Genomic DNA, 15,435 nt, shown 5'->3' on the forward strand with positions numbered 1-15,435 from the left:
TGCTGCCTGTTTTGGTATAAAATAAGTTTGGCGTTCATTGTGCGATAGTTGTACCTTCCATAACATGGTGATAGTGTTGTTATCATTGTTGTAGATTAAGGTGAAATAAGATGAGTTTAACGTGGTTATTGGGCAGATTGTGATAAGGTATGTTAATCCTAAGCCCTTCCTTCATTTTTGCATGATCTCGTAATTACATGTATCTGATAAAGAGGCATAACGAGAAGTTCATACTCCCTTATACACTATCTTAATCTCATAAGTTATAGTATTTTCCCTTATCGAGACTTAATATTCAGTTTAATTTTGTTTTCTTTCACTCAAGAGAGCAGAGAGTCTATATATATACAGAGTTACAGTATTTTCACTACCATCGAGCTATAATCGTTGGGCAGTCCCCTATTGGGCAACCTTTGATCAGATGATAAGTTATATACCAAGCCTACTATGACCGAGTACCTATGAGCGAGCCTAGAATGGCCGTGTCAAGACCCAAACCAATGGGGCGCGACAGGCACCCGGTACCTTACTCAACCGAGTACCAACGTAACGTATCTTTCTTATTACACCATCATATATATGTGACATACGGGCCTAGAAGGACAACATAATCATTTATAAACTCAAAACATAGGCCGACAAGGCCGTACAATCTTTTACGTACACAACATATGTCTACAAGCCTCTAAGGGTACATAAATGTCATAAAGGTCGGGACAGAGTCCCTCCATACCAAACAATACACGTCTAAATCATACTAACCAAACAAGCAACTACGAACAAATGGAGCGTACCAACATCTTCCGCTGAGTTGATAGCCTACTAGGAGGGCTCTCAACCTATCTATCGGGACCTGCGGGCAGGAAATACAGCATTCCCAAGCAAAAGGGACGTTAGTACGAGTAATGTACTGAGTATGTAAGGCACATAAATAAATACATAAGAGGCATGGAAGAAGTATAGAGTGCATGACTCAACCTGTAAGTCTGAATAACTTTGCAAATCATAAATTACTTTTAGCATCATGCATATGCGTATGAATGTCATGTCGTGCATAGGTACATATTTCATAACATCATCAGCCTCTGAGGGCATCCCATCATATCATATTAGCCACTGTGGACAAAATCATCAATGTATACCAGCTGATCAGGTGGTGGTGCGTACATAGCACCATAACCTTTCCCATATATATATATATATATATATATATATATATATATATATATATATATGTGCGTATATAACGCCATTTGAATCATGTTTCAGCCGTTGTGGGAAACATCATCATCATATACTAGCCGATCAAGTGGTGGTGCGTATATAACATCGTAACCTTTCTCATATCCCATATACATATACATACATATATACGCATATATAATGCCATCTGGTCATGGGTCAATGCACATGGATGCAATGCATGAAAAGTACGTTAATAAAATCTTTCGGAGCTTCATAAGACCATTTTGCCTTTGAGCCATTTTGAAAAGTAAACTCTTTTCAACTATCGTATTTTTTTTGAGACCCATGAACAGATGATAAAATATTATGACACACGGAATTTCAAGAACATAGATATCTCTAATACTTCTATGAATAGAATCATTCATGAAATTTGTGCATTTGCACGTTTCGTTCGTATCATATGAATTATGCCAAAAGAAAGAAGGGATAGTCTTAACATACCTGTGCCGATTCTCTTGACAATCCCTCAAACACACGTCAATTGTGACTAATCACATAATGGAGGATCAAAGTAGGAAAGAATCTATATGATATACTTGAGAAAGATTGTACTGTGCTCTCTTAGAATTGCAAAATTCCGTTACAATTACACTGTATAGTTTCGTATGAATTCCTCTGTTAAACCAAGAACTTTTGTTGCTATTAAGATATGGAATCTGGTTTGAATTCTAGTTGAGTATGAAGAAAGCTATAAGCTTAGCTTGATTATTTTAAGGCTAATGAAGCCAAAGATGCCAAACCTTTTTTAATATCTACGCAGATGTCAAGTGTATGACATTTAAGATAGCCACCTTCAATTTTAAGTTGTGAGTCACTTGGTTTGCATGGGGGCTTCCACCTCATGCTCTTTAATGCTTATCCAATATACCTCCAATTAAGTAGGTAATGTCCCGTTATCCGGTAATTAATTAATTACCCGTATAATAAAGAATTATCTCAACTTTTTTAAAATACTAATCGCTTTTAACATACCTTGTACACCTTATTATTATGGTCATGTAGTATCTTGTATGGCACTAGTCCATAAATATCGGGTATTAACGTCCGACCCGTATTTTATCCCAATATGTCAAACTTGGACGAAAAATTCATTTTTCTTTGACTTGCTTCCCCTCTCACCATCACGAATTTACTCATCATTTATTTAAAATAGTATAATCCTTATAATCTCCGAATAATCATTTTCCTTGGACTTATGTCAATTTCCTTACGACAAATTCAACGTACAATACTACAGGGTTCAATATCGCCGTAAATTAATACTACGAAGCGTAGCATCATGGTAATATAATACTGCGGGACGTAATATCGACGTAATATTGCGGGGCGTCACATCATTTCCCCCTTTGGAACATTCGAGGATGAATGTTGACTGATGCTCTTATCATTCTCATAACCTATAGGTCTTGCGAATACTTTAGTACTCGTCTTTCCATCTAGGCGACTGTTATGTGAATCCCAAGGGCCAGGGCATTCCCCCCTTTAAGCCTCTTTCTCATACCATGACTTGTAGTCGGAATCCTTCTAATCTCATAACTATTGCTACCTTCTATCATGCAGCCTTTACGACTCTAACTTTTTATGTGCGCCTGACTCTTCTCTTCTCTTCCAGCTTTTAGCCAATCTCTAGGCTTTACTTTGTGAACATATACAAAATTATATCAAGTTGTCCCTCTAGGTGAATTAGCTTTACTACATCTAAGTAGGCCATATTATACAAAAATTCTTGCCTCGATTTATCGTTATCGATCCAGGTTACTCTTGTTGCTTATCCTATATACATAAAGCTAAATCCTTTAACGCTTCTTCAGTAATTCTCATGTTAAGACTGATGGCCCAATCTCATATCGTACTTTGCAATTTTTTTTACCCATCCATTGTTAATTCATCTCAATGTTGATCTACAATCATCCATTGATAACTTGAATTTTTTTTACGTAATATATTGCCACTAGGGCTTATATTACTTGCATTGTGGAATATTTGAATTTATTTTTTTTCTAATCCACCTGGGTGATACGATATTATACTTCCATAGCCGTATTTCATAGTATCCCAATATGACTCATTTTACGTGGCTATTTTAATCCTGTCCAGTTTATGAAATCCCTTTCTTTTTTTGTCAGACCATTACTCAATCGAAGGCCCAAATGTCATCCATTATCTATCATAATCACACCCCCATTCTACAGCATCATATCTCTCCTAAATGCTATTAGTATTAGACTCTTTTGAGTTCATTCAGGCTATAGTGAGCTTTGTATAACTTAGAGGAACCATCAACTCTTTTGCTTTCATGGATTAATCCCAAGGACTTATCCATACCACTTCTGTCTCCTTCTCACTTGCCTTCTTCGTATCCTTACTTTTGTTTCTAAAACTTTGTTGTTCTATCATACTTTAGCTTGCGATCGATTTCCTTATTTTTTTTCTGGAATATCAAGCGAGACATTGCATCGTCTCTAACTCTTCTTTTACTTTCTAATTAGATCTTTCGGTACTTAAAAACCATAGACTGGAAGGTATGCCACTGACAATGAAGCTATCATTCCTGGATATTGAATTCATGTCTTTTAGCCTTCTATTCGAAGTATGGACTATTCACAACCTTCTGCATCTGAGTATCTCATACTTTATTCACCTTTACCTTACTTACTTTAAAGTATCGCATCACGTCTTCTATCTCCTTCATGACCTTCCTTCCATATAGGTAGAATTCACATCCACAATTTGAAGCTCTATTATAATACTTGCACCTATGGTGCCTATACAATCCGGTGGGAGTTCCATACTGAGTTCTTAGAAGGTTAGTATTTTCTAACTGACTTTATCGTAGAGTCGTTATAGAATATGGTTGTTGTGCATCCTCTCTTGCACATCTAATGTGATTCTGCTATGTTCTCAATTACTATGTCTATAATTTTTTGGGTTCAATAATCAAACTCCTGATTTACTTAGTTGATGTAACTCTTTAGTTTCCTCTTTCCTATGATCAACCTTTGTGTAGGCTTAAGCTATCTTCTGATCTGCGGCTCATGGTGTTAGTTATTACTTTTAGCCTTTCATGGTGCTATTGGATATGCATGATCCAATCCTTTTAACAACTTAATCTTTTGTGTCCTAGGCTCAATTCTTTCTTTTAACGTATACTAGAATATTTTGTGGCTGTGTATGTTGTATGTATAAAACTTCGAATCCTTACGCGTGTTCATAACGTAACCAACTCTGGATCATTGATCGAGTAATTCCTTTTTTTTATCTTATCTTTCTTTAAATGTAAGCTATTACTTTTCCTGATCTTTCTGCCCATTTGTTGCATCCATACTTAGCTTATCTTAGTTCCCACATATATTGAAATTCCATACAACTCATATGATCCTGAATATCACTTCTGATTTTACTCCCTGTTCATTAGCCATTGTAGGTGCCACTTTCTTAGGGAGTGCATACAATGTTGTTTTGAGACTGTTGTCATACGACCATTTCCTCTTTTGGTCGGTGTGCTAAGGTTGAAGCCTTCTTCTTTGTTTCCTCAGCTAGTATTTCGTCGTGGTACTTAAGGAAGACCCTCTGACTCTTGTAAAGTTGTGAGCCTATTATATTGTATACTCGACAATCCTTCTGATGTCCTTCCTCGCCTATACTTATCCGTAGTTACCTACCTCCACGCCCTTGTTCTTGTAGGGTTGTTTCTGATCTGATATTTTGACTGCCTTTCCATTGACACTTTCTTTTATCCCCGTAACACTTATACGGTTCCTTTTTAGCTTCCTCATATGAATATATCTCAAGTATTATAAAGTCATAACTGAGAGGCTGAATTTCCCTTGTTAGGGTTCACTCTGTTTATCTTGTACTATCTATTGATTTGTCTGTATCCTCTTATCTAGCCATAACTAGGCTCTTCCTGAATCAACTACTAACCACTCGTTGGCCCACTTTTATATCAATATTTTGTGTAACCTTTATTGGATTATTTCCTTCATGTTAACATACCTCTCCCACTGGCTCCTTATTTACCAATAACAACCCAGGTAGGAACCTTATTTCCCTTCCTTGATGTCGTGTTTGCATAATGTCCTAGAATCGTAGCATATCCGTAGGATTTGAATAAGTGCAATTTCATCTCTTTCTTATTTTTTTGTCGCATTCTTTCTTTATCATTCCGTAGTTATTAGAACCATTTAATTCTGACTTAATATCACATCACTCCATATTTCCCCCTTTAGGGGAGTACTAAGAGTTGGAGCTATGATGACCTGCATATAGATGTTTTTCTTCTCCATCTTTGGCGTCCTTTCGCATCATCAATGTCCCTTACTCGCCTTGCGGTAATCCTTCTATACCAAGGATAACAAAATTCCTCACTCGCAATGATGGCACTTAGTGTAACTGGCATATATAGTCCTTTCAGCTTAACTTTGCTCACATTGCATGCTTTAGGAAAGTATCTTCTTGAATGACCTTTCTCTAAATTCCTCTTGAATATTCTTTTATTGTCCATTCTATTATTGCCAGAATGCAATCTGAAATTCACATGATGTCAACAATTATCAAATCACTTAGTCTCTAATTCATGTTTAGTTTATCTTGTTTACCAGCCCACACTGATTTTTATTATTATGGGTCTAACTTTTCCTTCTGGTAATCATGTTAGAATCACAAACTTATTTCTTGAAATGAGAATTGGACTTTACAGCCTATACTCTCTTGTTATCTCAAGGCCTGTCACTTCTCGTCTTTTCCTTCACTTGACTGTAGACTCTGTAATACTATCATTTTTTATCTACCATTGTCATCCATGTATCACGTCTTACTCATAATACTTCATTAACTCTCTTCTTATTTCCTGCTAACATTTCTGTCTATCACATTATTCTGAAAACTTTGACAAGTTATTCTTTTGCTTTTAGCTCCCCTTGCTTCATTCATTAGCTCGTCGGTTTGCTCAACGTTCTCGCTCTACTAGGGATGGGAGTCATACTATGGTAATATTTACCTCTTCCAGGATTCTTGTGCCTATCTTTGTGGAACTCATATCTAGTTATACTATTTTAGAGTGCACCATCTGGGTGTCTCACAAGGAGATTTATTAGCACATTTGCAATATCCTTCGGCAATGTTAACTAATGCAAACAATTCATCCACCATTTCAAGTTACTCTAAACCCAGCCGGATCATGATGTTATGTCCTTCTCTTAAACCATATTTGTTAGCTCCCATAAAGCATAACTTAGATCGGTGTGGTCAATTGTACATACCTCTGTTACTGTTGAAGGTAACTCAAAATGCCTATATCTCTCTTCCTGAATGGTAAATAAGGATGATCTTCATTAGCTGGGTACCTCGTTCCCTCTTTCACCTTGCTTCCTTTACTTGTTAAAACTTGTAGATATCTTATGAATCTCTTATTGTCTTTCACCATGAAGGTGGGTAGATATTCTTGCCTTAAGTCTCCTTTTCTAGAAGTTCACCGAGTTCTTCTAACTCAACTCTTTCACAACCACATTCAATGCCTTACCAACCATCTTTCTAGATGTCGGCATCATTGTATTATGAATAAGATAGAGTTTAGGAAAATGAGTTCTTACAACTGAGCTCTACCACACGATCTAGAGTAAGAACAAAGAGTGATAGTCCTAAATGACATGTAGCCTCCTGCTTATAAGTGTGGTGCACGACACACCCATAAACAAGACTCTACTAGACACAGCTTGGAGACTCCGTAGGACAGAACTACTTTGATACCACTTTTGTCACGACCCAAACCGATGGGCCGCGATGGGTACCCGGTACCTTACTCAACCGAGTACTAACGTAATGTATCTTTCTTATTACATCAACATATACACGTGACATATGGGCCTAGCAGGCCAACATAATAATTTATAAACTCAAAACATAGGCCGACAAGGCCGTACAATTTTTCATGTACACGACATATGTCTACAAGCCTCTAAGGGTACATAAATGTCATAAAGGTCGGGATAGAGTCCCTCCATACCAAACAATACACGTCTAAATTATACTAACCAAACAAGCAACTCCGAAGCAAATGGAGCGCACCAACATCTTCCGCTGAGCTGATAGCCTACTTGGAGGGCTCTCGACCTGTCTATCGGGACCTGCGGGCATGAAACACAGCGTCCCCAGGAAAAAGGGACGTCAGTACGAATATTGTACCGAGTATGTAAGGCACATAAATAAATACATAAGGGCCATGGAAGATGTATAGAGTGCATGACTCAACCTGTAAGTCTGAATAACTTTGCAAATCATAAATTACTTTTAGCGTCATGCATATGCGTATGAATGTCATGTCGTGCATAGGTACATATTTCATAACATCATCAGCCTCTGAAGGCATCCCATCATATCATATTGGCCACTGTGGGCAAAATCATCAACGTATATCAGCTGAATAGGTGGTGATGCGTATATAACGTCGTAACCTTTCCCATATCTCATATACATATTTATACATATATACGCGTATATAATGCCGTTTGAATCATATTTCAGCCACTGTGGGCAACATCATCTTCATATACTAGTTGATCAGGTGGTGGTGCGTATATAACACCGTAACCTTTCCCATATCCCATATACGTATATATATATATACGCGTATATAACGTCATCTGGTCATGGGTCAATGCACATGAATAATGTAACTCTTTTGCCTTTTGCCTTTGAGTAATATCATAAAGTAACTCTTTTCAACTTTTGTATTTTTTTTTAGACTCATGAATAGATGATAAAATATTATGACACACAGAATTTTAAGAACATAGATATCTCTAATACTTCTATGAATAGAATCATTCATGGAATTTGTGCATTTGCACGTTTCGTTCGTATCATATGAATCATGCCAAAAGAAAGAAGGAATAGCCTTAACATACCTGAGTCGATTCTCTTGAAAACCCTCTAACACACGTCAATTGTGACTAATCACATAATGGCGAATCGAACTAGAAAAGATTCCGTATGATATTCTTGAGAAAGATTGTACCGTGCTCTCTTAGAATCGCAAAATTCCATTGCAATTACACAGTATTGTTTCGTATGAATTCCTCTGTTAAACCAAGAACTTTCGTTGCTATTGAGATACGGAATCTAGTTTGAATTCTTGTTGAGTATGAAGAAAGCGATAAGCTTAGTTTGATTATTTTAAGGCTAATGAAGCCAAAGATGCCAAACCTTTTTTAATATCTACGTAGATGTCAAGTCTATGACATTTAAGATATCCACCTTCAATTTTAAGTTGTGAGTCACTTAGTTTGCATGGGGGGCTGCCACCTCATACTCTTTAATGCTTATCCAATATACCCCCAATTAAGTAGGTAATGTCATGTTGCCCGATAATTAATGAATGACCCGTATAATTAAGAATTGTCTCAACTTTCTTACAATACTACCCACTTTTAACATACCTTGTACACTTTACTATCATGGTCATGTAGTACCTTGTATGACACTAGTCCATAAATATCGGGTATTAACGCTCGGCCCGTATTTTATCCCAATATGCCAAACTTGGACTAAAAATTCATTTTTCTTTGACATGATTCCTCTCTCACCATCACGAATTTACTAATTATTTATTTAAAATAGTATAATCCTTATAATCTCCAAATAATAATTTTCCTTGGACTAATGTCAATTGCCTTACGACAAATTCAACGTACATTACTATAGGGTGTAACATCGTCGTAAATTAATACTACAAAGTGTAGCATCATGGTAATATAATATTGCGGGACGTAATATCGACATAATATTGTGGGGCATCACAGGCCGAGATACAGAGCCTAGTATGGCCGAGCGACTATGTGCAAGCTTAGTATGGCAGAACAGTTACACATACCGAGCCTTATAGGGCCGGACAACTATTTTACTTACTATATTGAGAGAGTTAAGTTAGTATAAGCAGGTAAGCACATCTTCAAATTATATTTGGCTTCCATGTACTTTCAATTATTATAATCAATTCAATTTTAGCTTTCAGTATTCTGTTACCTTACAAACTCGGTATATTATTTCGTACTAACGTCACTTTTTCTAGGGATGCTGTATTTCATGCATACATATCATGATAGACAGTTGGATAGACCTTCCTAGTAGATAGAGTCAAACATCAGCTTGGTTGGTAAGCTGTACTTCCTTGGAGCTACCTAGTCTAGACCTTGGTGTTCATTATATGTGTATACATAGGTTTGATGGGTAGGTCGAGGCCCTGTCCGGACCATGACACAATTTAGTTATATCTAGAGGCTTGTAGACGAGTCCTGCATATTTTTTATATCATTTTTTGGGTATGTTTACCCCATAGATAAAAGAGACATTATTTTCAGACGATTCAAAATATGGCATCATCGGCCTAAGTTGAGGTTTACCCCTCTGTAGTTCACAGTTATAGAGTGGTACGCTCGGGCCGAGTACGGTACCGGGTTCCGATCACGCCTCTTAAAGTTTGGGGTGTGACAATTATCCTCCTAGTCAACGTAGCCGATACAATCCAAGATACCAAGTTTCATGTCATCGAATATGACATGAGATACAATGCCTTATTTGGAAGGCCGTGGATACACTGTATGAGGGAAGTACCCTCGACCCTCCATCAAACGATGAAATTTCCAGCCAAGGATGGAGTAAAAGCGATATACAGGGAGCAGCATGATGCAAGAGAGATGTTCGCTGTGCATGACATGGCACCGGAACCAACACCATCCACATCAAAGAGGCGATAAAGCAAGTAAATAATCAGCTAGCAACCACAACCTACATTCTCGACTACATCCAAACGAGTGAGTAAATGACCGTGCCGCGTCCCCGAAACAAGCAATTGGAATTTATCAAAGCTCGAACGCCATCATTGAGATGCAACCCTCTACCTTTTTATTTGTGTTTTATACTAACTTATTGCGGGTGTTTGGTTGAGAGGAATCGAAGCGCCATCCAACTCGAAGACCTTGGGTTTTAAAGCACATGTTGCGCTCTTTTCCCCTGAGACCGGATTTTATCCCGAATGGGTTTTACCGGCGAGGTTTTTAACGAGGCAACATCCATATGCTACCTAAGGAGAACTCATCAAGTATTCAAGGCTTCCCTTCGATCTACCTCAAATACTAGGGGGCAGCACCCCGGGAGGTCGCCTCTTCAAAGAACTCAAACTATGCCTAGGGGCCAACGCGTAAGAGCCTAAGGGAAAACTTAAAGAGCCTATGGGCCAATACGTAAGAGTCTAAGGGCCAACCTAAAAGAGCATAAGGGCCGATATGTTGAAAGTCCAAGGGTTAATGAACCCGAGTCAAAATATGACTCGAGGCTCGAACACTGAACGGTTAACTATTATCAATCACTCATCGAGCATGAAAACGTGAGGGGTTTATATCATAAGTCCGACACACCGAACTGGTTATCGCCAAGCGTCAAAATTTATTCCAAAAAGGCAAAGGGGAAACAAGAAATGTCGAGAAGCAAAAATCCATATAATATATATATATATATATATATATATATATATATATATATATATATATATATATATATATATATATATATATATGATAAGGTTTCACAAAGTCATATTTACAAGGCTCGCGCCTGCAGCCCTTACACAAAAAAGGAACAAATGAAAATCTAATCTACCACCGGGGAAGCTTAACCGGACGGAGCTCCCTCAGAGGTTGTGTCTTCAATGGCCTGGACCTCTGTCATGCCTCAAAACCAAGGGGCACGACCGGCGCACGACCGGGTAGCCCCAGCCAAGCGGACCTAGGTGCCCTTCCTATTCCACGTGTTACCTTGCGTTTCCATTACCCATTAACCAAGTGAAATAACCATTTATATATTTAAACACATTCTTACGAGATTTACGTAACATACATAGTTACTTAGCGTGGTTTACAAGTTATACTGCCCAAAATACATAAGTACATAACCCACATTTACTGTCTACGGAACCTCTAGGGATACAAAAGATTGTTACAATACTTGCCGGTAACAAGGCTCCGGCTATACCTTACGCAAATACCAAAATAAGATTTTTGGGAGGAAAAGGGGCTCACCAATACAGATTGACAGAAAGTGGAGGAGTACTACTATCGGTAGACTGGAGTACCTGCTATGGAACCACCTACAATCATAACACGAATGTAGCGCCCCCGGCAAAAGGGACGTTAGTACATTTGAATTGTACTGGTATGTATGAACAAACTTTACCCCAAGTAAAATCAATCAATACACAGATAACAAACAATAATAGAATGAACAATCAAACGCACATGAAAGGAACAACCAAGGTCAAACAAGTTATACAATCTCTCCTTTTCCCCTTTCAACATTAATTCATCATATCAATGATTTCACAACTTTCACATGTTTTCATTTCAATAGTGATTTCGATCACTTTTCCACCTTTATTACCTCGGCCACTGGGAAAGCCAACAGAAAGATTCGATTATGACTTCGTAGAGCCGGTGCTGCTGTTGCCTGCGCATAGGGCCATCCCCCACTCCCGTCCCGGGGCGCTAAGGGGCTTCCCTTATCACCACAACCCACACCTTATAACTTCATGTTGCGGCGCGCAACCCGATCCCACCGGACAATCACGTTTCACATGACAACAACAACAATTCACAAAGAATTTTCATAAACATCAATAACATTTCCATCATATGCAACTACCCGTATACAATTTAAGTCACAATGATAATTGCCCGCGATAAGTCACGTATGGTATTACCACAGTTATTTCAATTGCATCAATTACGATTTCTTTCCATCATTTGTTATACAGCTCTTACCACATAAGCACATTCACACACACACACTTGGTTTATTGCCATTTACTTACACCATTATATCAGGAGACTTAACCAAGAACGTTCAAGGCATATTAATCACAAGAGTTCGCAAATAGTCCACATAAGTAACACATACCAATTACTCGTACACCAAACAAGGTGACTTTACAAAGGTTAAAGATAGCCATACATACCTGGAATCGAATTCCCTTTTTAACTTCTACTTTCACTTCACCAACAGCCTAGTACAGTCAATATAGCTCACAAGTTAACATATATAACTTAGAATTGAAGTTCACAAACTCAACCCGAACTTACTTAGGTCATCAACCCCTCTTTTGCAAATCTTTACTTCTACCCAATTCCTCTTACTAGATTTTAGGTTTAAAAGGACATGCATGTGTATTTCAACTTCCATTTTCAAGAATCAATGCATAAGAATCCCCCTTTTTGCTTAAATCTGAAAACAAATGAAAAAGGGTTGTGGATTTTACCTGCAAGAACGGAGATAAAGACAATTACTTGAAATTTCCCGGCCCGAGTGACTTTGAAGAATAAAATTGATGAAGGTAAGACTTTATCTCTTAAGAATCCTCTCTTCTCTATCTCTAGTTTTGTTCAGAAAATATGTTAAAATGAGGGGTTGGGGTATTTTATTTAAGAAGGGGTCGGGTTTAAAAGTTAGAAAAATTGGAGCCCCGAGTTAGGTATGCGATTGCATTTGCGATTGCAAAGAGGAAATGCGGTCCGCATAATGGACCGCGAAAGTGCTCTAAAACTCTGAACATTTTGTTTGGGTTTGCAGCAGAAATGCGGTCTGCATACCAGTTATGCGATCGCATATTGGATCGCATATTTAACCTCAAATTCGACCAACACACTGACTCACTTTGCGGCGATTATGCGGTCCTCATACCTGATATGCGAACGCATTCTCGACCGCAGAATCACATTTTTCTGGAAAATAGTATTTCTTGACTTTTAAATGCTAGATCAGTACAAAGGGTTCTAACCGCGGTCCCCATACTTGATTTGTGACCGCATTAAGGACCGTATAATAGCACTTTTCTAGAAAACTTTGATTCTTGATTTTTAAATGCTAGATTAGTACAAAGCATTCGAACCGCGGCGAGCTTGCGAGCCACGAAGGATTTTACACATTCCTAACACATATTCAGGACTTGGCACTACGAGCTACCAGGTTTTGAGTACAAGTTTTCACGGGGCCTCACATCCTCCCCCCCCTCCCACACTTAAAATCATTCGTCCTTGAATGAGGATTTTGGAAATCGGTTGGTTTTGAAAACATGATATGCAAACTCCTAATTTTTGAAAATTTTTGCCAGAGTTTCCTTTGTAATTAGACTTATCTACCTGTCAGAGAGCCCCCGAAACATTACTTCCAAGCACCATTACGCTATTCCTACTATCCCTACAACTGGTATACAATTCATTACCTCAACACCTGCACATAATTTGGTCACTTCAATGAGTCCCATACAGTCCAACCACTTCAATACACTATACGCATTTCAGTTAATCATTACCAATCTACACTACCTTTAATCACTCACTTATCACATGAGTTCTTACAAAACTTTCACTTACCAAAAAGGGGCTTGCGCATGACTCAATTAATCACAACACATACAATTCTTGCAGAACTTGAGGAGTTACAATAGTAAAGCATTTAGGGAAAAATATGGGGTGTCTTTGCACCAGATTGAACACAACATCAATTTACTTAGAGATAAGAGTTTGCACGATCACTACTAGACTTATTCAAACAGATGGGGATATTTTGCTTTCATTTCACTTTCCACTTCCCACGTGGCTTCCTCGACTTGTTGACTTTTCCATAGCACTTTAACTGAAGTAACTTCCTTGTTTCTCAATTTGCGGACTTGCCTATCAAAAATAGCGACCGAAATTTCTTCATATGATAACTCTTCATTGACCTCGATAGCCTCGATTGGCACGATGGTGGATGGGTCTCCAACCACTTTCTTTAACATAGACACATGGAACACCGGGTGCACTAATGACATTTCAGGGGGCAATTCCAGTCTATAGGCCACCTGTCCTATCTTTTGAGTGACCCGATACGGCCCGACATATCTAGGACTTAACTTCCCTTTCTTCCCAAATCGCATGACTCCCTTCATAGGAGATACCCTCAAGAACACCCAATCATCTACTTGGAATTCCAATTTTCTTCGATGAATGTCCGCATAAGATTTCGGGCGACTCTGAGCAGCTTTCAGCCTTTCCTGAATGATTTTAACTTTTTCCATAACCTGGTGCATGAGATTTGTCCCTAACAATTCTGCTTCACCCACTTCGAACCATCCAATCGGAGACCGACATCTCCTCCCGTACAATGCCTCAAATTGGGCCATCCGAATGCTAACATGAAAGCTATTATTGTAAGCAAATTCTATAAGTGGCAAGTGATCATCACAATTATCTTTGAAATCCAAGACACAAGCCCAAAACATATCTTCAAGCGTCTGAGTAGTCCGCTCTGCTTAACCGTCAGTCTGCGGATGGAAAGTCGTGCTTAGATTCACCTGAGTACCCAAACCTTGCTAAACAAATTTCCAAAAATTAGCTGTGAACTGGGCCCCTCGATCTGAGATAATAGAAAGTGGAGTGCCATGAAGCCTTACTATATCCTTGATATACAACTGAGCATAATGTTCTGCAGTATCGGTGGACTTAACTGGAAAGAACTGAGCTGATTTGGTGAGTCGATCCACTATTACCCAAATTGAGTCGATCTTGCGCTGAGTGCGAGGTAACCCTACCACAAATCCACGTTGATCATCTCCCATTTCCACATTGGTATTTCCATAAGCTGAGCTAACCCACCGGGCCGCTGATGCTCAGCGTTTACTTAATAACAATTTGGACATTTAGATACAAAGTCCGCCGCACCCCTCTTCATACTGTTCCACCAATAAATTTCCTTGAGATCATGATACATTTTCGTAGAACCTGGGTGCACAGAATACCTGGAATTATGAGCCTCATCCATTACCCTCTCGCGAAGATTATCCACATCTGGAACACATAGCCTACCTTGACATTGTAATACACCATCCTCTCCGCCGAGTGAAAATGTCGGCATCTTGTTATTCAAAACTGCCTCCTTCATCTATGCCAATGCTGGATCAATGAACTATATTTCCTTGACTTCCGCTACGAGTGATAATTCTGCTCCATTATGCACCATAACCTTCCCCTCGTCTGAGGTCGAAATACAAACCCCTAGATTGGCCAATTGATAAACCTCCCAAGCCAAAGGCCTCTGATCCTCTCTCAAATGAGCCAAACTACCTAAGGGCTTTCGACTGAGAGCGTCGGCCACCACATT

At 38.6% G+C, this 15,435-nt stretch overlaps 1 protein-coding gene across 1 annotated transcript; it reads right to left on the minus strand.

Annotated features, from left to right (window-relative positions):
• Positions 1 to 14,647: 14,647 nt before the first annotated feature.
• Positions 14,648 to 15,216, minus strand: LOC138881106 (uncharacterized). The gene is made up of 2 exons (XM_070161307.1): positions 15,057 to 15,216; positions 14,648 to 14,937 (listed from the first exon to the last, which is right to left on the minus strand). Exons 1-2 carry the CDS (start codon positions 15,214 to 15,216, stop codon positions 14,648 to 14,650), a joined length of 450 nt encoding a protein of 149 aa, XP_070017408.1.
• Positions 15,217 to 15,435: the final 219 nt, after the last annotated feature.

Source organism: Nicotiana sylvestris, chromosome 11, assembly GCF_000393655.2.
Source record: "Nicotiana sylvestris chromosome 11, ASM39365v2, whole genome shotgun sequence".
NCBI lineage: Eukaryota > Viridiplantae > Streptophyta > Magnoliopsida > Solanales > Solanaceae > Nicotiana > Nicotiana sylvestris.